This window comes from Simochromis diagramma, unplaced genomic scaffold (assembly GCF_900408965.1).
Source record: "Simochromis diagramma unplaced genomic scaffold, fSimDia1.1 OVJJ01000426.1, whole genome shotgun sequence".
Classification (NCBI taxonomy): Eukaryota; Metazoa; Chordata; class Actinopteri; order Cichliformes; family Cichlidae; genus Simochromis; species Simochromis diagramma.
Window position 1 is genome coordinate 1,802,809 of NW_024387170.1, and position 24,108 is coordinate 1,826,916.

At 42.7% G+C, this 24,108-nt stretch overlaps 1 protein-coding gene across 1 annotated transcript in view; it reads right to left on the reverse strand.

Moving 5' to 3' along the window:
* Positions 1 to 7,455: 7,455 nt before the first annotated feature.
* The window catches only part of rrh (retinal pigment epithelium-derived rhodopsin homolog), a 28,042-nt gene continuing 11,389 nt past the window's right edge, over positions 7,456 to 24,108 (reverse strand). The window contains exons 3-7 of the mRNA XM_040049111.1: positions 18,497 to 18,596; positions 14,778 to 14,931; positions 8,771 to 8,939; positions 8,189 to 8,367; positions 7,456 to 7,992 (exon numbers count right to left, since the gene is read on the reverse strand). Of these exons, the coding sequence (XP_039905045.1) occupies positions 7,887 to 7,992; positions 8,189 to 8,367; positions 8,771 to 8,939; positions 14,778 to 14,931; positions 18,497 to 18,596 (708 nt within the window). The 3' untranslated portion in view covers positions 7,456 to 7,886. The remainder of the gene's footprint in view (positions 7,993 to 8,188; positions 8,368 to 8,770; positions 8,940 to 14,777; positions 14,932 to 18,496; positions 18,597 to 24,108) is intronic.

Consider the following 24,108-nt stretch of genomic DNA (forward strand, 5'->3'; position numbering starts at 1 on the left):
CCCTCAATCATCAGCCACCTCCCCCCAGAGCTTCAATCAGACAGCGCTGAGCTCTGGATCACACATGGCAAACCTGATCAGAAAGAAGCTGTACTGGGACTCCATTGGCACTGCTCTTTAGACAGGCTGTACTACTAGCTCCGCCCTGTTGATCATGCTTGGAATTAAGTGCAGCATTAACAGATGGCACAAGTGCTTACTACTGAACTAACAGCCTCGCTGCGCCATGTCGCTTTATGGACCGACTCTACCACGGTACTAACCTGGCTACAGTCAGACACCCGTCGATTTAAAGTCTTTGTCGGGACTCGGGTGGCGGAGATACAGGAGCTGACAGACTGGGCAGCCTGGAGATATGTTGACTCAGCCAACAACCTGGCAGATGACATTACATGGGGAAGGCATCTTTCTGACTTAGGCATGTTGTGATATTTTGATACCATGGTAGCATTTACAGGATATTGTTTTATAGTGATATTATACAGGAAAACTGTTACTCAATAAGGCCCATTTACTAGTTGTTTTTCTCTTTCTCTGTGACCCAAGAATTAATGTGTAAGAATCACAGGCTGGTACCTCAAGGTCGAAAATACCACAGAGATCACTTCCTTACTCCCATCCTCCCTTCTTTATCTCTTAGAAAAGGGTTTGTTAAAGGCCAGGTGGTTTGTTTCAGAATTCACTAATGAAAGAACTCTGTATTCTATGTCTAGGAGTGTATTTCGCTGGGAGAATCATAAATTGTAGCTGAACTGATAAACTATACAAAGGATACTTCTTTGCTCAGAGGGCAGGAAGACGCTTCCTTATTTGGTCTGTACCGGTTTGAACTGAGAATCTGCTGACACACAAACCTTTTTCCTCTATATAAACTGTTGCATGATGAATAAACCTTTGAGTTGGTTTGGGAAGGCAACCTGAAGCAGTCTGTGTTTCCTTGTTCTCCCAAGCTACTCCCGACGTCGTAACTAACCTGCTGGACGGCATACCTGAGTGTTACTTTGAATAATTTTGAATCTTATAGGGTAAAGACAAAACTCTGCTTATAGGTGGCCATGCCTCGGAGGAAAACCCGATCCACGGATGACCTGGGACGGAGATTTCTTTCAAGGCGAGTGGAGCCACTGGTGCCGAGGTCCTCCATTCCCCCATGAGCCTCCAGATCAGTGGCCCGAGACACCACACCTCCTACCCCTGAATGATGAGGAACTACGGAAGCCATTCACCTGTCTACACGTCATCACGCCATGCAGCCCACCTTTACCCGAAGCCGATCAATTTCAGACATTCAAGGACCTCCTTAAGGCTACACCACAAGTTTTGCGTGAGCCAGCAGATGCCCCTCTGACAGTGTAGGACTACCAAAGAGCAGAAACCAAGCTGCTGCAACAAGTGCAGCAAAAGTGTTTCCCTTCTGAGTCGGTCCACTTACAAGAGGGCAAGCAACTCCCAAGATCCAGCCGTCTGCTCGCTCTGGCTCCCGAGTTGGATACAAATAAAGGACTCATTTGCATAGGGGGACGTCTTCGCCACAGTCCCTACCAGGACCAATTCATCATCCACCCTATCGTGCTTGATCCTAAACATAGGATCACCCAGTTAATTATCAAAGATACGGATGAAGCCTTATGCCATCCTGGAGCAGAGAGAGTTTTTGCGGAAGCTAGGAGGCGCTACTGGACACTATGAGGGACAGAAGCAGTAAAGCGGCACCAGCAAGGCTGTCTTGATTGCAGGAAATGGAGAGGCAAGCCAGAGGCACCTAAGATGGCGGACTTGTCCCCTTCAAGGCTTCAGCTTCATCAGTCCCCCTTCTATTCAACAGGTGTGGACTGTTTTGGCCCATATACTATTCAAGTGGGCCGAAGACATGAGAAACGATGGGGCACCACCTTTAAATGCCTCACCACTAGAGCTGTCCACCTTGACCTCCTGCCCACCACTGGCACAGATTCATTCCTAATGGCATTCCGGCGATTTGTAGCACGCAAGGGGAAGCCGTTTGAACTGCTTTCTGACAAAGGAACGAACTTTAGAGGTGGGGAGAGAGAGCTGAAGCAGGGTTTTGATGCTCTACAGCCTGAACTGCAGACACAACAAGCTGCTCAGCAGGTGAGATTCTACTTCAACCCACCAAATTCCCCCCACTTTGTTGGTTGCTGGGAGAGAGAGATTCGCTCCTTGAAGCAGGCTCTACAGACAACTTCAGGGGCACAGACTGTAACTGAGGAGGTTCTGGAGACCCTCCTTGCAGAAGTTGAGGGTATTCTGAATTCAAAGCCCCTGGGCTATGTTTCCTCAGATGTGGCTGATGTAGATCCTGTTACTCCAAATACCCTGTTGATGGGGAGGCCAGTTGCATCTCTCCACCAGGTTGTCTACCCTGAATCGTAGATATTGAGTAAATGGAGATGGTGCCACAGCCAGGTCTTAGCCGATCACTTCTGGAAGCATTTCATTAAATATTATCTTCCAAGCCTGCAGACCAGACAGAAGTGGCAATTTGAGAGCGTTACCAGACTAATGGAATTGAATACAATTGGAACAGCAGCGCACTTGATGACATCACCAATCCGGAGTTTTTACTGCTATCTCCTCTTAATTTAACTGTGATTAATATTTACAATGGAAATTACACATCACGTTGTAGATTTTCTTTTCTTTCCTTTAAAAAAAAGAAAGAAGATAATTTAAAAAAGTATCTTAAACACTCTGGCAAAATTCTCTTTTATGTATGATCTGTATCTAATAACCATGTCTAATAAGCTTCATACAGTTAAACACAATCACTACATGTATGAAAACATGTACATATGTATGCCTGAATAATAACAAACAAGTGAGATGTTAGAATGCTTTTATTTTTATTTTAGTAGACACTGAAAACTTACAATAGACAGCTGCTTGGGTTTGGAAGAGAATTGAACAAATATTTAAAATATAATTGGATCATGTTTGGCGCAGCCTTCAGGATCTCCACGTATTAATATGCTGTTTTTGCTCCTGGTGAAAATGTTTCCTCTTGAAATTAAATATTTTTAATGTTAGATTTAATTCAGAGTCAGCTGTTTAAATAAGAACTGAACATACACATCAGAACATACATCAGGGGATATGACAGGTGAAATTCAAAATATAGTGACAGCTCTCCAAGTATGATTTAAATATTAAATAAAACAGTCCAGTAATGAAGATAATCTTAGCCAGAGGTGGAGGCAGACATTTGAAACACCCGGGGCTTAGCCCTAAAGGGTAGTATGCATGTGGGATTTTTTTTTTGGGGGGGGGGGGGGGGTTAGAAATGACTGAAAGATTAATTGGCTCTGTTTTGAGTTTTGTTCAAAAAAGAATGACTTCATATAGGGAAAAATATATATCACATGTGCAGGACACCTTAAACTAGTTTTTTAATTAAGCAGCAAGGCAGAACAAAGTCAGGCCTGCATCAAGACACAGGGACTAAACCCCAATTCAACCAGACCCAGAACTGATCCAGAATTAAAACAGGACTACAACAGTTCAAAATCAGGACTACTGAGGACTTAACCAAGACAGAACCAGAATCAGAACTAGATGATAGTAGCACTAAAAATCATCATAGACCTGCACTACACTTATTTTTTTTAATTCTACCAAAGTACAATATTTAGATTCAGAAAAGTTTATATAATTATTCAGCCTTGTTGTGCAAACAAGTCTGCAAAACTTAGTAAATATAGAAGTTGAAAAATAACAAACCTAAAAAGAAACACTAGGTACGAGATACATGAGGACCTGTGATACGGTGATACTTTTGGTAAACAACCATTTGACTAACACGTGTGTCTCACCTGCTCTTGTTCCCTCTCTGCTCCTCTCTCTCCCTCTCTCTCCCTCTTTGTGCTGAAAATCATCAAATATACAGTTGAAACCAGATATAAACCACATCAAAACACAAACACTTTTTAATTGTAACATCAAATCAGACTAAATGTTTATTTTTTTAGGTTGATAAATATAAAAAACATATTTGTTAACTTTAAGAGTAAAGAGAGAAACTATCTGTGTTTCTTAATTGTAAATGGCACCAAATTGTATTCAAACTTGAGCCACACTTATGGAGCTCCACAATTCTTTTCCTGGTGTTTTGGTTGACATCTCTTGATTTTCCCATGTCACAGAAACAGGCTCTGTGTTTTGCCTTATATGCACCAATTTACTCACATGGACTCTACGAACCTATCAGAAGCTTCTTCAGCTCAGGATGGAATCGTCTGCAGTTTTCTTATTAATTAACAATAAACTTAGTGTACATGTACTCCTAAATTTGATGAAAGTGATAAAAATAGAAGCTCTGTCTCTCTTTATTCTGACATTTAACTAATTCAAAAGATATTTCAATATTTACCTAAAACAAAAGTTTACTCTAAATTGATGTTGTACAGTAAAAAAATGTTCTTGTGTTTTCCATAAAGTGTATGTAAATATCTGGTTTCAACTGTGAATATACTGCTGTGTATTGAAGTTCCTCTTGTTTTGCATAGAAATATACTGAACAACATACAAAGCATAATATATAAAATAACATCTACCTGAGTTTTTTCTTTGAAAGAAGCTCCTTATGTCCATTCTTGTATATCAGTGCATTACTGAAACCGATTTATTTAGCCGTGGAGGGTAACAACTGAAAATATGAAATAAACACACATGTAAGCTAAGACTCTCTAAAGCAGCGGTCCCCAACCCCCGGGCCTCGGACCGGTACCGGTCCTTGAGTTGTTTGGTACCGGGCCGCGAGAGTTGAGGCTCAGGTGTGAAATGTATGGTTTTCAGGGTTTTTATCGGTTTTCAGCGTTATTTTGTTATCGTTTTTATTGTTAACTCGGTTTTCCTGGGTCTTTTCATGTGTGTTATGAATAAATCTTCTTTTTTTCGGTACCGGTACTAGTTTTATTTTGTTGTATTTATCCGCGACACCTTAAAGGCCGGTCCGTGAAAATATTGTCGGGCACAAACCGGTCCGTGGCGCAAAAAAGGTTGGGGACCGCTGCTCTAAAGAAACAGCATTGTTGTTGTTCGGCTTTTCATTTCACCATTTGTTGATTCACTTGAAGAGCAAGTAACGTGATATGGGTCAAGTGATCAGTTTGATATCAATCTTTTGTGATACACCGTCATATTTACATTATTTGTACAGTACGAATGATTTGCTTTGGTACCTGGTCAAACTTCAGTTCTCCTCTGTCTGCCTAGCTGCGCTTCTCCAACAGCGCACTCGCAGGCAGCAGCTGCCCCGCCCCCTCGCTCAGTCGCTTAGTGCCTGAGCTCGGATCATACCAATATCAGGGGGGATTTACGCACAGTCGTAAATTCCCACAGTGTGCACTATGTGCTTCGAATATTGTGTGTAGTTTTTTGTTTTATACAGTTGTCAGCCAGGCATCTAACTATGAAAAAATTACACTCCAAAAGACCCCGGGCTTCTGACAAAACAACCCGGGCTTAAGCCCAGTAAGCCACCCCCCCCCCCACTCCGCCACTGATCTCAGCCAAACCGATTTGCTAAGGAACAAATAAAACAAACATTTTTAAGTTATCTAAATGTCTTATATATCATGTTTAACCTGAGTAGTGTAAGACCGCGGGGGTTTGAAAACGAAAAGCACGTATATTGAGAAATGGCTCGTGCAACGTAACCGTGTTCCAGTTTGAAGTCACACGTTTCTGGTTACTGTGCAGGTCAAGTGTTTCTGCCCACAGTGGCTGCAGCAACATTCTCGCCTGAAAATATCTTAAAAGTGTATTTTGTGACCCAAAAAGAGTAATATTTCAAACTTTTTATATGCATTGTGTACACTGTGTATTGAGGCACAGCTGGTGCAATGTAACTCTGTTCAAATTTGAAGTCATGTGTTTCCGCCTAGTGTGGAGGTGGAGTGTTTCCGGTTTCTGTGGAGCTCCACAGTGTCTGCAGCCAGGTGCTCTTGGTCTACAGTGGGATTCAGCGCTCCTATTGGCCCATAGGCCATCGTAGACTCTGGGCCAATGAAAAGACGTAACTGTCTACAGTCACTGTAGACTTTACACTACTGTAGAAGCGATCTCTAGGCCTCTTCTCATATTGCTCACCTACTACTGAGAGTATATCTTGAATGCCTCAGTGGAAAAACAACTGGTTTGTTCTCTGGGCTTTATCTCTCTGGTATACCTCCTCAAGTGGTTAGCGAAGGCTGTGAGTCTTTGCGTGGCAGTTTCTAAGGAATCTTTTTGTTACTTGTTACTTGAACCCCTTTCTCCATTTTCATACCTTTCTCCAGTTCCAATAAGGAGCAAACTCCATGGTGCCTTGATCTTGGCCTGTAGCGTCGTTCCCCATGGAGGGTACATCTCCCTGTGGCATTTTAACTTGTTGCCAAGCGTCTCAAGGATAACTGTTGCTGTGGTGTTGCAGGGACAATAATGCTGTATTCACTTTCAGAGGGTACTTCACATGGTCTTGGTAATCGACCGCTGAGGGAACCACAATCCTCTTTTTCAGGTGACCTGAATCTGACCTGAGGGATCTGCTGGAATACCACTGGGTTTAATTACAAGGTATCCCTGCCCCAAGCTCAGTAGGTATAGTGGCCAAACCATGATTGGAAAGTCTGTGGTTCGAATCCACTGAACGCCCACCCTGAGTAAGGTCCTGCACCCCGGGCACTGGATTGGTGGCTGCCCACTGCTTCTCTGAGTGAATGGGTTAAATGCAGAGGAGTAATCAAAGTGATTGTGGCTCAAGAGTTGGGAGTTCGCCTTGTAATCGGAAGGTTGCCAGTTTGAGCCCCGGCTTGGACAGTCTCGGTCGTTGTATCCTTGGGCAAGACACTTCACCCGTTGCCTACTGGTGGTGGTCAGAGGGCCCTGTGGCGCCAGTGTCCGGCAGCCTCGCCTCTGTCAGTGCGCCCCAGGGTGGCTGTGGCTACAATGTAGCTGCCATCACTAGTGTGTGGATGTGTGTGTGAATGGGTGGATGACTGGATGTGTAAAGCGCTTTGTGGTCCTTAGGGACTAGTAAAGCACTATACAAATACAGGCCATTTACAGGCCATTTTAATTTCCCTATGGGGATTAATAAAGTGCACATTATGTTTACATTAAGTCACACCATCCACAGGATGGTAGGTTGTACCCCATCACACATATTCACACCAGGACAGAGAGTAAGAATGTGGGAGAAATGGGGAGGGGGGCATCGTCATGTTTATGAAAGAGTAGAAAAGGCTTGGTGTACTCCAGAGATGCACCCAAGAAGTACTTCATCATAAGAATAAAGACCTACATTGTTAAGAAAAACATGATTTTTTTTTCATATTCATGTAATTTATATATAGCATAAAAAATAATATGGGCCATGTAGTCAAGCTAAGTGTACCTGCAAACATATGAGAGACCAGACAAAAAAATAAGGCATGAATACAATACAAACGTTGTTTTTTCTTTATTTTTTAAGTGTTTATTCACAGGTTTCTTAAGACTTTTGATAGAAGGGACAGTAGAGACCGATGGCCCTATAACAGTCCCAATAAAGGAGAAGAAGGAAACACTACAGCTGCTTTTCAATCAAGCTATCAGAAAAACATCAGCATGGGTGTTTGATAGTGGAAGCTGCAATCTTTAAAAAAATGGCTTAGCCCATTAGACCCAGGTGCTTTTAAGGGCCCAGCCTAAGCAGCCCATCTATGGCTCTCACCCTTCTAAAGACTTTGTAGGTTACATTTTGTGAAACTAAGGGAGACAAAATATTTGCTGAGCTGACAGTGGAAGCACCGTCACTCATTGGTGTCATTATTGCATTTTTCTACACAGCGTTTTAATGCCAAGTTATTTTAATATTAATGTGACATCATGCTGAATGCAATATCATCTCACTGGGTCAGAGGTTGTTGGGAAATTGTCATGGGAACTTGGGTATTGATGGTGACTCGCTGTCTTGTTTGACACCGAATCATGCCTGTAATGGCTCTTCTGAACCTGCAAGAAAAGGCAATTTAAGTCCTTCTACACACCACCATCACTACACACTACAGACAGAAGTACACAGTATATAAAAATGTTAATGTGACACAGAAATATCCCACTTTATCCCACATATTGGTTTCTTATGCAAAAGTTTATTAGCACAGAAATATTAACTATTGTCATAGCATACTTAAGAGAGAACACTCACTTTTTGTTGGCAATGACGTAAATACAGGGATTATAAAAGGTGGAGGACTTGGCAAAGAGTGGAGCGATAATAGCCATTGGGGCAGGGATAGTCTTTGGGTCACTAAACGATGCCCACAGACACACCATGGAGTATGGAGACCAGGCAACCAGGAACATGACAATCATTACAATTGACATCTGTCAGCAACAAACAACAACAACATTATATAAAAGATGCAAATTTACTCCATGTAGTATAAATTATGTATCCCATGTGGACCACAAACCACATGGGAGTCTATATTTTTCCTGAATTTCACGTTTATTATATAGAACTAAATTACTTTCCAATTTTGTACAACACTGTGGTCTGAACTAAAGCTATAACCATGGTAAAAAAAATGGTTAGCCTACCAAACTCGGAAAGAGTGTCAACGGTAATGTTGTCATATTGAACAACATAGATCGGATATTTGTAAAAAAAAACAAACTAATTTTGACCAGAACTATTCTTCTCTGTTTAAACATGCATTTGATAAATACAGATGCATGTGGCATTAACAAACAAAGCCTAAAAATGCTAACTGAGGCTCAGTTTCACCTTGGTGACATCCATTTGATCAGACCAATCCATGTTAATGCAGTCCAGGCAGTTGCTTGCTTTGTATCTCCTGACAGTGACTGTCACACTGTAGTAGCAGTAAAACATGACACACAGAGGAACCACAAAGTTCACAGCAATCACTGCCATAGTATAAGAAATAAAAGACCTGGGAAAGAAAAACACAGATAGTTATAAAGCATTCTCATACCAAGACATGCTAGATTTGTTTTATCTCAGCTAAGCAATGACATATTAACATTTTAAACAGGGTTTTAAATCCTAAATATTCAAATTCCGTTATATTTAATGCAAACATGCTTACAATGTAAGTGAAAAAAATAAACAGTTCAGAGAAAAATTATTTGCCCCCTTACTGATTATTTTTTGTGTCATGGTTCAGTTCAGTACTGTCACCTGTTGATGCAAAAGGTGAAAAAGGTAGGGCAGCCTACAGGTGACGAGAGCAAATGGTACAGCAGGCTGCATGATGATCATGATGCACGGTGTAAAGAACTTTTTGCTATATAAGGGAGCTAACAAGCATCATCCCTCATCTAAACCAAGTGAGTTCCACCCTGAGGAGGATTAACACCAACAGAGCTACAGGACCAGATAAGGAGGAAGGCAGGACTTTGAAGGCATGCACTGACCAACTGACAGGATTTTCCTGAAAAGGATGCATCAGAGGATGCCGTCGCATTAGCACTGTACTGAGCCCTGACCCACTTCGAACATTCCAGCTCTTATACTACGATGTTGGTTCTGAAGCCTTATAACCTGGGTGTGCCGACATCGCTGTGCCACTGGATCAGGGACTTCCTCTCGAACAGGCCTCAGATGATGAGAATAGAGAGCTGGACATCTTCCACACTGGTCTTGAACATAGGGTTGTGTGCTCAGTCCGGCCTTATTCATTCTGTTCACTCACAATTGTTCTGCCATTAATTTCACTAACATAATCATTAAGTTTTTGGATGATACCACTGTGGTGGGTCTCATATCAGACAATGATGAGACTCACTATAGAGAGGAGATCCAACACCTGACACAGTGGTTCTTAGATAACAACAGCATCAAGGTCCTGGGTCTCCACATAACATCTAACCTGACCTGGTCGCTGAACACATCACACCTGGTGAAGAAAGCCCAACAAAGGCACTTCTTCCTCAGGGAGCTAAACTGGATCACACTCTCTTCTTGGCTGCTTGTGAATTTCTACAGAGCCACAATAGAAAGCACCTTCTGTCTTAGTATAACTGTATGGTATGGCAGTAGCACAGCACAAGACAGAAAAACTGGCCTGGGAGGTGAAAACAGCACAGGGGATTGTGGAAAGTCCACTCCCACATCTGGACTTGGTATATGCTGGATGAATCCAGAAGAAGGCCAGATGTATCGCTGCAGACACCACCCACCTTGGCAAAGGACTGTGTATACTGCTTTCTTCTCTGGAAAGCAGTACAGAAACATACAAACATGCAGACTGAGAGACAGCTTCTTCAACAGAGCTGTGAAATGCATTTAAATTCTGTCTGTGTTGTTGTCATTCAAGCTCACGTCCTCTACCAGAGGCCTGGAGCTTGAGGGTCTTGCGCAGTGTTGCTGTTCCTAGAACTGCGCTCTTCTGGAGGGAGATGTTGGTAGTTGTTTCTAGGATCTGCTGGAGCCACTTACCTAGCTTGGGGGTCACTGCACCGAGCACTCTGATTACCACTGGGACCACTGTTACCTTCACCTTCCGCATCTTCTCGAGCTCTTCTCTGAGCCCTTGGTGCTTCTCCAGCTTCTCGTGTTTCTTCTTCCTGATGTTGCTGTCATTCGGTATTGCTACTTCTATCACTACAGCCATCTTCCTCTGCTTGTCCACCACTACTATGTCTGGTTGGTTAGCCATCATCATTTTGCCCATCTGTATCAAGAAGTCCCACAGGATTTTAGCTCAGTCATTCTCAACCACTCTAGGGGGCATCTGCCATTTAGACCTCGGGACTTCCAGGCCATACTCAGCACAGATGTTTCTGTACACTATGTTGGCCACTTGGTTATGGCGTTCCATGTATGCCCTGCCTGCTGGTGTCTTGTACCCTGCAGTTATGTCTCAGGGGCATCTTTACACAGCTTGCACCTGGAGTCTTGCCTGGTGTGATAGACCCCAGCCTCTATAGATCTTGTGCTCAGAACTTGTTCCTGTGCTGCCATGATTAGTGCCACTGCACTGTCTTTCAATCCAGCTTTGTCCAGCCACCAGCAGAACTTCTCAATGTCTCCTCTTTCTGCCGGTGGTACATACCGTGCAGGGGCCTATACTTCCATGATCATTCCTCCTCTTCCTCCTCTTTCTTGGGTTTCTGCTGCCTGAGGTATTCACTGAACATGCGGTCGGTTGGGGCCATCTTACTGGATTCATGGATGTTAGTTATCTCATCCTGGACTGTGGTGCTGACACTCACAGTCTCTGGCTTCCTTCTTTCCGCTTAGCGTACAGCCTCAGGGTGCTGGACTGGAACCATTCATGGTCAGGAGCTTCCTGGTCTTGATGTCAGGGGCTACTATCTCCTCCTTTGGCTGGCTTATTATCCCGGCAGGGTACTTGATCACGATCAGGTAGCCCGGATCTTGTTCTTACTGCTTAGCTGACTCCTTGGACTTGCCTGACCCTCTGCGGGTACTTGGTGGTTGCAACTTTCCTAGTGGCTCTTTGTGGTTCCCGTTTGCCTGTGGGATCCCCAGGTACTTGAAGCTGTCTGCAATGTTGCCCTCTGGTAGTTCCATCCCCTCAGTTCTGACTACCTTTCCTCTCTTTGTTATCATCCGACTATACTTCTCCAGTCCGAATGACATTCCAATGTCATTGCTGTATATCCTGGTGGTGTGGATCAGTGAATCGATGTCTAGTTCACTCTTGGCATACAGCTTGATGTCATGCATGTAGAGGAGGTGGCTGACAACTGCTCCATTCTGTAGTTGGTATCCATAGTCAGTCCTGTCACTGATTTCACTGAGAGGATTCAGGCCTAGGTAGAACAGCAGTGGGGACTGTTAAGATGAAAATATCTGAAGTGTCTCAATGCTTATATTAATAAGTGTCATATAATTATATAGTGTAGTATTGAATGGGCATGGCCCTGATAATAAAGGCATTAGACTACATGTCCTTTAGTGGTAGAATGTTGGAGACTCTCACCCACGTTTGTCTGCAGAAGCTGATAACAGGGAACCATCTGCCAGTGGAAATTTACTAGAAGGGAGTAAGGCAAGGTCACAGCCTCGCCAGAGCTGAGAAAAGATGTTTTGCAGCTAATGGACAAAAACCTCTGAGTATGCTATGCAACGTGACTACTTAATGCTTGTGTAACACTGTTGTTTAGACTAGAGTGGGACAGCCTGTAATAAAATTGTTAGGCATTTCGAGATTCGCGGCAGCGTGTCATGCAGGACACATCTCCCTTCCAGAAGTGTAAAATGGTCTATTGAGCAGTGTGTTGTCTTCCATCAGATGGCTTTGAGGAATCACAAGAACTTGGTGAAGTGTTGATATTTAACAGGACAGAGCATCTCCTTGGTACATCCCGCACTTGAGGGCGACCTGTGCTATGGACTTGTAGTTGGCCTCTAGTGTTGTGTGCCACATCCCCATTGAGTTGCTGATCAAGGCTCTTAGGGTCCTGTTGATCTTGTACAATTCTGGGCACTTAAGGATCCAGGTGTGGGGCATCCAGTCAAAGGCCTTCTTGTAATCAATCCAGGTTGGTCAGCCTAGTCTTGCACTCTCAGGCGACTGCTCTGTCTACCAGGGGCTGGGGTTTCGCTCCTCTGGTATTGTTTCCAACTCCTTTCTGTGCCCCACTCGTGTATTGAGCCATGTACTTATTCATCTTAGCCACTATGACACCTGACACGAGCTGTCTTGCGGTTATTGGCCGGTGGTTGGACGGAACCGGTCCCTTCTGGGGGTCCTTGAGGATCAGGACTGTCCGGCCTTCTGTTAGCCATTCTCGGTGTCTTTCGTCAACTAGCAGCTGGTTCATTTGTGCTGCCAGGCGCTTGTGGAGTGCAGTCAGTTTCTTCAGCCAGTAGGCGTGAACCATGTCGGGGCCTGGTGTTGTCCAACTCTTCATACTGGAGACCCTGTCTTGGATGTCTGCTACTGTGATGGTTACTGGACCCTATTCAGGGAGGTTGCTGTAGTCTGCCCTCAGATCCACTAGCTACTGAGCATTGCCGTTATGGGTTGTGTCCTTCTCCCATATGCTCTTGCAGTATTGCTCCATCTCCAGTCTTGGTGGTGATGTTCTCATATTGTTCCTCTGCCACTGTGAGTACACCTTGGCTGGTTCTGTGGAGAACAGCAGGTTTATTCTCCTGCCTTCGATCTCCCTGGAGTAGCTCTTCAAGGAGCTGGCCAAGGCTGTGAGTTTTTTCTTTGGCATTTTCCAAGGCCTCAGGTACGTACAGCTTGCTGTACTTCTTCGGCACCTTCTTTGTTGCACCTTTCTGCAGCTCCAATAGTTGACTAACCTCCCTCCGTGCTACTTTGATCTTGGCCTCTAGTCTCCTTCTCCATGAAGGGTACTTTTAACTTGTAGCCAAGCTTCTCACTGAGCACTGCTGCCGTAGTATAGATCATCTGGTTACTCTTGGTAATGGTGGCGGTAAGTATCTTCCGTAGTGCTGCATTTGCATCATCTAGTAGCTCTTCTGAGGGTACTTCACTTAATCTTGGTAACCGGCTACGGAGGATCCAGGTTTCAAGCTTTACCATGATCCTATCTTTCAGGTCAGTTCTTCTCGCACTCAAAGATCCTTCTTCTTGGTACCCAATCTCTGGTGTGGGTGATGATGATGACATCTCCTCCCTGACCTGTCGTCCTGGCTCCCCCTTGCCATAGCATGTGTGTTGTACCTCGTGAGAGTAGTCCCTTCTTCCGAATGTTGGAACACTGAGTTACTAGTTGTTTCGCTGTCAGCATATAGTTAGTGTCTGTTCCAAACATAACCATATTTGACTGATCTGGATAGGCCATGTGCCAGGCCAAGTTGGAATGCTGGAAAACCAAGCTGGAGCATTATTTAGGAGTGAGCCCTAGCACCATCTCCAAATTACAGGTCAAGTTCCATTTAAAGGGAAATGTCAGACAGGCCACAAAGTGGGCATCCCAAGAAGATGAGACCAAAAAAGACAGTTTCCTTAACCTGTCACCACTTAAAAGACAGCATACAGTCAATCTCCAGTCTCATGTGACGCCCAGGAGGCCCTTCACAATCAGACCTGTTTATGCTGGTGCTGACAATATGTGTACTGTAAGCTGAACATGTGGAGAAACATCATGTTCAGCGGTACAGTTTTGGCCTACTGCGGCTGGACTGTAGGGTCAATGTGTGGAGAGGACACAGAAAATGCTATGGTAATTGCTTAACCAAAAGGCTGAAAGCTTTTGTCGTTACTGGAGGCAATTTCAGTGGAGCGAGATCTTAAAATAAGATTCTGCAACCAGTGACAATCCCATATCTCCACAGTCTAGGACAAAACTGTAGTCTACAAGATGACAATGCTTGACCCAACAGAGTGCAGTTTAAGCCTCCAGAATTTGAGGCTAAAGATGATGGACCTGCCTGCAAGCCTGACCTGGGATTTCTGTCCTTGATCATTGCTGCACCCAATCATGCAGCAGAATATAGGCATTATGAGGGGGAAAATAGTGATAATTTCAATGTATACTATGTATCAGTGAATTTACATGACCGCTACCACTTATCCAATATGGCAGACAGTTGTTGAGCAACGTGTGCATGATGTTATGTGCAAAACCGCTATATAGTGTCAAATCACCAAAACATTACCTTTGCATCTTGTGATAGTAGAAACACCAATGGCTTTAATGGGGTAGACTGTTTGGGCTATTGAAAAAAAACCTGAGCTAATGGAGAGGCAAATATCTGTTCAAACTCTTTTTTAGTAGCTTTTTATCCAAAATATCAAGTACATTATCCCTTAAAGACTCACGCATCATTCTGTCTCCAGTTGATGGTACATGTAGCTCCAGTGGGGTCAGGGGCATAACCAGCCCAGCCAACAATTGGCATGGAGCACCAGAACACAGCATTCAGCCATGCTGCCAGAATAAGAAGACTGTATGATCGTCCAGTCATTTTCTCACCTGGAGAGAGAAATGATGTATAGAAAAAATGAAGGTCAGGAAAGTGCGACAATAAAGTCATATTGAATTTAATGAGCGATTGTAGTTAGCGCTACAATCGCTCCATAACTAAGAAAGTAAGCGCTTTTTTTAGGCTGCAGATAGTTGAATAAATGTTTAATAGAGATTAGCAAACTGTTGATTTTTAAGTACAACCACAATTCCACAAAAGCTGGGATAGTGCATAAATATAAATAAATAAACAAAACCTTGCAGTTGTCCATTTTTCCTAGTTCTCACACATGAAGTTTGAAGACAGAATTTTCCCTAATATGTCCCACCCACTAACAGGAGCCATGATGAACAGATAATTTGTATTATTAACTTTACCTGTGAGTGGTCATAATGTCATTTCTAATAGTCCAATGTGGTGGTCTAATGTAGAATTCTAGCTGCTCAAGTATCCTGGCTCTTTGTTACATTTGTCATTTCACAAGGCACCAATCATAGCTTTGCATAAGGAGTAGCCAAATGCAGATTCTTAAGGCAACTGAATAATCTGACATGTACCTTTATTCAACTGGCAGAAGAGTCCAAAATCCTAATAACACGGTCCATACAGGAATCTAATAATGTGGGCAGGGAAGACACAGGGAGCAAAAACAGACACTTGAGGGCAATTAGAGAACATGAACACAACTGGGGTGAACAGGTGAACAGAAACTAGGTAATGAGACTAGGAGGAGCTATAATGAAATGCAAAGCACCACAGACACCAAAGTACCAAAATAAAACAACTACTACAAAGGTTAGATATACACCTACACACACTAAGGGAAACACTGGAACTGAAACGTCACTATCTGCGCCTACATGCATATACTCTTTATAGAATATATCAGCAGTCTGCTAAACTGCATACTGCTGATATTGTTTTAAACAACAACAACAACAACAACAACAACAACAACAACAACAACAACAACAACAAAAAGACAAACAAAAACCTGTCCAGCAGTTGTAGCAAACAGAATTATGGTCTGAATGCTTTGTTGTGCCAAACACAGTTTCTTTCCCAAGAGGTGGGGGACACCCGCCCAACTCCCTGTATATCCTTTAAAGAGGAATGAAACACTAAACATATAAAAGCTAATTTACATCATGAGCCCTGCTCTCAAGAACTGACATAGATGCAACACTGTCTCTGAAGCTGGGTTTAAGAAATAAGAGCCAAAACAATTCAGACCTGTTGCACTGACTTCACGCCTGATGAAGACCATGGAGAGGATCATACTTCACCACCTTCACCCACTAGTCAGGAGCGACCTAGACCCACTGCAGTTTGCCTACCTGCTGAACATCAGGGTGGATGATGCTGCTGCATCGGGCCTTCTCTCATCTGGAGGGCACTAGGTGCACTGTGAGAGTCATGTTTTTTGATTTCTCCAGTGCCTTCAACACAATCCGGCCCTCAGTGCTAATGGGGAAGCTGCAGGGAGAGTAGACCATCAGCTATCCTAGTGGATTATTGACTACCTGAGGCTGTGGGACTGAGTGTCTGAGGTGGTAGTCTGTAGCAAGGGGGCCCCACAAGGAACAGTGCTCGCCCCTTTCCTCATCACCCTGTACACTGCAGACTTCAGTTAGCATTACAAGTAACGGCGTTACTAACGGCGTTACTTTTTTCAGTAACGACTAATCTAACTAATTACCATTTCTATCGTTACAACGCCGTCGAACCCACCCACCACTTTAATCGCACTTTAGATCTCGTTCTGACATATTGGCATAGAAACTGAACTAACAGTATTTCCTAAAACAAAAAACCCTCTTTTTCAGATCATTTCTTATTAACATTTAAATATACCACAACAGATTACAAAGCAGTGGTTAACACGAATATTAGAGTACATGTCTTTCTGAAAGTGCTGTAACTAAGCCATTCTAGTCACATAGAGGTCGATTATCTTGTTAATAGTATTACATCTTCACTGCATACAACTCTGGATACCCAAACTGAAAACGAAAACCTCAAATCAGAATTACTTGACTCTGTGGTATAACTCTTAAACGTGCACCAGTTCATAAGCTGAAGTTATAAGATGAAACAATTCACTAATTTAGAAGATCATTGTTTAGCCTGTAAGAATAGTTTGTTGTTTTATAGGAAAAAAAGTAAAAAAAAAGAAAAAGAAAAAAGACAGAGCTTTTCGCAAAGCAAGAACATCTCACTTTTCCTCACTTATTGAAAAAATAAAAACAACCCTAGGTTTCTTGTCAGCAGCCTGTAGCCAGGCTGACAAAAAGCCAGGGCTCTGCTGAAAAACTAGTTCATGCATTTATTTCTTCCAGGCTGGACGATTGTAATTCATTTTTATCAGACTGTCTTAAAAACTCCTTTAAAAGCCTCCAGTTAACCTAAAATGCTGCAGCAACAGTACTGACAGGGACTACAAAGATGGAGCATATCTTTCCCATACTGGCTTCTCTTCATTGGCTCCCTGTTTACATTGTTAAGACTGTTTGGAAAAGTGCTATATAAATAAACTTGACCTTGACCCAAATACTGAATTGAATTAAACCCTCTGCGGTTTAGGGTATAATTGGCCATTTTTTAAATTACTCTTAATTTTACCCTTATATTTAATCATTAAAAATATTTATCTTGTCTGGTATGGCATCATTCTTTCCATTCTTCTTTTGTGACCTACAGTTATTTTAAAATTCAGACATAATAAATTAACACAATTGACCTACAAGCACACAAAACAAAAGAAACCATCAAATCTGAGTAGAAAAAGTTTGATTTTTTTTCATTGTGTATACCACAAACAATTTTGAATTTAGAAAAGAGAAACATTTTGGCTTCTGGTTCCAAATCCTATATAACACTCCAACAGCATCCATAATCACTAAAGAGCAAATAGCTAACTCATTCAATTTAAACAGAGACATTAGACCAGGATGCCACTATTGCCATCTGCCCTATTGTTGCCATCAGTGAACAATAACTGATTAGCGGTACAGCAAAAAAAAAAATTACATAATCACAAAATCAGTTTGTATGCTGATGACATTCTTCTAATCCTAAAAACTCACTTTTGCCATTACACATTCTGATCACATCTTTGATAAGTTTTCTGGTAACTCAGTCAACTGGTCTGAGATTCTCCCTTGAATATACACACATATATATATGTGTGTGTGTCTGTGTGTGTGTGTGTTTGAAACATTTTGCTTTTGTTTTCCCTGCTACATTTTATAAGAGGTCCCACCTTTTTTGAAATTTGGGTTGTACTTCCTCAAAACATCTTCAATGAGTCTGTATTTTGGTGAACTTACAAACGATTTATGAATAAAATAGAACAATTTAAGCAGTGGTTAAAAGACAACAGAAGGAACATGAGATTAATCGCACATCACTTTGTGACCAGTATAACTGGTTGTGTGATGAATGATGGAATTAGATGACATGGTAACCCTTGATCATGAATATCTTTGTCAATTTTGTAACAGATAAAAAGGAGTATAACAATGCGGTCGGGTAAATTATATATGCAAATATTAGGCTCTCTAAGTGGGATACCTATATCTGGTCTGCAGATGGAAAGGTAACGATCAATGGCCACCACGGTCAGCAGGCCAATACTAGCCATGCCAAAGAATATGTTGAGAGCTGCATAGATCTGGAGACACAGAAACAAAGAAAAAGGCAGGTACTTAAATTCCTTCTTAACGAGAAGGCTATGATCATGGCCCTGTGCTTGAGGCAAGAATTGTTAGCATCCAAAAGATTAAAGCAAGAACCACGGTGCTAACATGTTGTGGTACAATGGCTTTTGGAATTCTGTTACTATGATTTAACAGAAACTTGTAGAAACTTGGAAAAGTTATAAAATTCAGATTTTTACACTGCTCTGACCAAATGTCCTTTCTCAGTCCTGGTCTAGTTATCTGTGTTTGTTAAACATAGCAGTGAGGTATGTTGTCTGCAGTGGTGTATTACAGCCATGTCGGGGAAAGTTATTGTCTTGGTTCAAAGAAAAAAGCCACACAAATGCAGATGAGGGCTGTTAGTTTCCTCGCTTCTGTTAATACGTTCATAAAAAGGATTACATGGCTCAACAATATTATGCCATGACAATGCTGTGAAAAAAATCTGCTAAAAGACCGTGAATCAGCCTGGCCACAGATTTTGTAATACGTAATTTAAGTGTCAAGGTCCCAGGTCTTTTCATCAGTGTTTTGAGTTGGATTATCAACTTGTTTATTTCTTTGAAATTTCCTATTAGCAGTCTTAGATTTAGTTGGATATGCTGCTGAGTTCTTGCCTTGTTGTTAGTTTCCCTTGGTGCTCACTCCTCTCTCATTCTCTCCCTCGTTTTCTGTATCAAGTCAGCCTTGTCTCCATGTTCATTTGCCTGTTTCTCCAGTCATGTCGCTCCTTGTGTCTCTCGCACTCTCTCTGTGTCTCTTGCTCTTGGCCTTACTTAGTTTAAGTCCAGTTGTGTTTCCCAGGTGTACCACTAACCCAGCAAAATCGAAGACTGTTTGTTTTGCTTCAGAGTCAGCCAGCATAAAAGATGTGTATCTTGTAGTTGACCCAGTAAACAAAGTAAAACAAAACAGAATTTTTGGGTTCTTGCAAGGGTCAACCATAACTTCATGTGATGTTACTGTGCTGGTGGATAATGAAATCTCATCTACTGTTAATCAAACTATACATGTTTTTAAACCAAACCCTGAACCAGTACAATGTGTATCTGAGTCTGCTCATGATTTGCCTTGTTTTGAAACTGTTTGCAAAGTGGCGGGTTAGTGTCACTTCTGAGGACCCTGAAGGGGACCTCTTTGAAGACTGTTTGCTGTGAAACAGTGCAGAACTGGTTCTGTTGCACCCTCTGGGGCTCCCTCTAAAGACTGTGGTACCTCGTCTTTGCTTGTTTCTAAGACTGTTCTTCCACCTGTGACCTCGCGTAAGCCATATGCTCTGCCTGCTCCTGCTCCCAGTGTGGCTTGGACCCAGCTTTTCCCTGCACCCATCTCAGTTCCCGGTATTAAGATAGGTAGAGCTCGACCGGTCCCTGTCCCTGCTCCCAAGGCGGTTCTGCCTTCAGCCTTCATCTGCACCCATTCATGCACCTGGGTGTTGGTGACTGAGGCCCAGCCGATCCATGTTCTGGTTTCCAGGTGGTGACAGCTGGTGTCCACCCATCACCTGCACCAGTCCTGGCTCCCAGGGTGATGCCAGCAAAGACCAGATGTATTATTGTAGGGTCTACCTTATAATATAAAGCACCTTGAGGTGACTGTTGTTGTGATTTGAATAAATAAAATTGAATTGAATTGAATAGACCACCTCTGCACCTGTAATAGTTCCTCAGGTGAGAGGAGCTGGCTTCTGGCAGGTTCCTGCGCCCATCCCTGATCCTAGGGTGAGGGCAGCCAGGATCTGTTTTCTGTATTAAGCCAGGCAAATAAACATGTAGTCAAGACTATCTGTTTCCCCTGTCTTTCTCTATGTGTCGCTCGCTCTCACTCTATCTTTAATTAGTCAGTCTGAGTCTTGGTGTGCATTTCTCGTACTTCCTGTTTTATTTTGACAGCCTCTCGTGTTCGGTTTTGCTTCCCAGGTCTCGTCAGTGAGATTATGTTCAGCTGTGTCCCCCAGTTGTTTCCTCTCTGCCCCAATTCCCTCTTATGTATATATTGTCTGTACCTCTGTCCGTTGTCATGATTAGGGTTGGTTATCGTTTAGGTTTTATCCGATACCAGTACCAAACCGGTACTTTTGAAACGGTGCCGGTGCTTAAACAGTGCTCGAACCGGCGCTTAAAGAATGGAGAACACACACTTTGTCCAAAAACCTCTCATGTTTAGCTGTTTTTTTGTAAAAAGATAACAATGTTAGCCTTTTCTGCAGCTATAGAGCATATATGGTATCACTCTTGGCTGGAAGCAGTGCTTAATCAATGGAGAAAACACCAATTTTGTCTAAAAACCTCTCATGTTTAGCCGTTTCCCACTTTTTCTTTGGTCATTTTAGCCTTTTTGGCCAGGGTGACAGGAGTATCTGCCATCAAACAAGAAGACAGCCGCATGTAGCTATGATGATGTTTGCTAGTTCACCTTACGTGCATTAATGTAATAATGTGGTTAGCGTACTCAACGTAAATTACACACGAACAACATTAAGCTACTGATCCAGAGAAGAACGGCTGCTGCTGCCATCATCATCCATCATCATTTCTGCTACACTGGCAGGGCTAGGGGCCAGGACTCTCCTCTTTGGGTTCTTGGAAGATGTTGCTAACTCCGGGTCCGATAACAGGCACCACACCCGCAGTAGATGTGCACGGTGTGAGGTCTCGCAGCAAGCTATGAAATACTGTGCATTTCTCAGCTTTTAAAAAAACGCTATGCGTTGCCAGGTGTTTCATCAGATTCGAGGTGTTACCTCCTTTGCACAGTATCACCTTGAAGCACTTGTTGCAGGCTGCTGAGTTTGCATCTTTTGCTGTGAAGTACAGCCAGACTTTTTATTCTGTAGCTCTGCTCTAAAAGAACGTACGTACCTGGGCCTGCCTACTATCCTTGGTAAGGTAAAATGATTGGCTAGAATCCAAAGTGTATGACATCTCAGGGAAAAAAGCACCGAAATAAAGCACCGAAATGTGCGCTGCTTTTCGGTCTGGTTACTACCGTTTATGTCAGAACCGGTGCCATAATGGCACCGGATACAGGTACCCATCCCTAGTCATGATCTCCTTCTTGGTGTGTGTCACATTTGTTCAGGGCGTCCAGTGTTTGGATGCATAAGTATCTGTCCATTAAGTTCTTTGGATTTAATTATTTGTACTTTCCAGCAATAAAGTTAAGTTCAGTCCAACCTGAGAGGCCTGCATTTGGGTCCTAACCTGCCTGCCACACACTGCGTTTCATGACAGTGAGATTGTGGAACACATTTTATAACTTTAAAAGACATTATGTAACAAAGAGGCTATTTCAGATTTTATCTTATAAACAGTGTTGGGAAGGTTACTTTTAAAATGTATTCCACTACAGATTACAGATTACATGCTCCAAAATGTATTTTGTAATGTATTCTGTTACGTTACCTAATGAGAGTAACATGTAGGGCTGCCATGATTAGTCGACTAGTCACGATTACATCGACGACTGATTTAATAGTCAACGTGTCGTCTGAAGCTTTGTAAGACCCCAGAACACGCAGGAATAAGTAGTAGGATTTAAGAGTGTAATGACGGACTGAAACAGAAGATGGCAGCACTGCATGTACAAGGATGCCAGCTGCTGTTAAACCCCGAGGAAGAAGCTGTGTCCCAGAATTCATAGCGCGGCCCAGCTCAGTTTCCAACAATGGCGGCAGCTAGTTAGTTTTAATTAAGTGTGCCTATGCCAAAAGGCACACTTATTACTATTGCTCGGATTTATTATTAAGTGTGCCTATGCCAAAAGGCACACTTATTACTATTGCTCGGATTTATTATTCTTATTAAGTGTGCCTATGCCAAAAGGCACACTTATTACTATTGCTCGGATTTATTATTAAGTGTGCCTATGCCAAAAGGCACACTTATTACTATTGCTCGGATTTATTATTCTTATTATTAAGTGTGCCTATGCCAAAAGGCACACTTATTACTATTGCTCGGATTTATTATTCTTATTAAGTGTGCCTATGCCAAAAGGCACACTTATTACTATTGCTCGGATTTATTATTCTTATTATTATTATTATTATTATTATTATTTTCCTTTTTCAGCCTGAAATTTCCGCGCGTAACTCATCCCACAGTTTTGACACAAGCTTCATATATGTTATACCATTTTGTGCGGCTGGATCAGGAATGGTGTGCTATGACTTTTGGTGTTTATTACTTCTATAGTTTTTTAAATATGAATATTTTAATGCAAGTTTTTGCCCATTGAAATGAATGGGAGTTGAAAGTGAAACTTTGCAAACTCCATATCCCAGAGTCAAACAATGGCGGCTGCCACTTGGTTTAATATATTCCTCTTATTCGTGTTTCTAGGTCACAAAGTAAACTTTTAAGATATTGTCAGGTGAGAATGTAGGTGTGTAAACATTAAATATCTGCTCATTTTGTCAAAACATCCCATATTAGCAAGAGATTTCTCACGATGTTGCTGCTAGCCGGCTAGCTAGCCGCCGGCTAGCGACCCTTCGCTAAAAAACACCCTTTCAGTAAGGCGTCTCTCCTTTCACCCACGATCGCTCGCCGCCGATCGACCGGTGGTGGCTAACGATAACTCGTACTGCGTGCTAGCTAGCATGACGGAGTTTCTATACAGCTGTGGGCGCTGTTACTTGTAGTATCAGCTAAATGTTAAACGGTAGGAACGTTTCTGCTGGGTTGTTGTTGTGGGGGGGGATGAAAAATAATACAGGACACTCATTGGAGTAATGGCGCGTCTCATGTGTCTGTCAGTTATGCCTCCAGTCAAATAACATCCATAACCTCAAATAACGGAACATGGTGTCAGAAGACAACTGGAAACGTTAGTTGGGCATAAGTGTAAGGTTTCGGCGTCGGTGCCAGGTTAAAGGTCGGCCAGAGAGGAGCTGCGCGAAAAGAGACGTCATGAGTCAGTTTCAAGTCACCCCGCAAGCGGACGAAAATCAAGTGAACGCCCTTATCTACACTATGGGTGAGGAGGCAGAGGAAATATTGGTATCCCTGCACCTGACTCCCGAAGAGGCAAGCGATTATGAGACCATTAAAAGGAGGTTGGATGCTCACTTCGTAGCCCGAAGAAACATCATAGCACGGTCCGAGCCACAAATTGAACGCCTGGTTGAATTGAACTACCTGGGGCCAGGTAGGGCATTAACAGGGAGAGGGGGACACAAAGATATACTTTTCTTTCTTACTCTCATATAAAATATTTAGCTTTTATTAAATAGTTATCTGAATCTTACAACCAAAGTTTGTATAATAATACACAAGATTGGCTGTAGACCATTGTTAATCATTCAGAACACTGTGTAAAAATAACAAAAAACAAAAAGTGAATGAAAAGTGCATAAATATTTATTTTACGTGTTTGATGTGTGTGGCAGGGCGTGGTCTGCAGTGCCGCTGCAGGGGAGGTGGACCCACCTCAGCGGCATCTGCAATCACGCCTCTCAGGTGTAAAGTCTGTGCTCTCTCT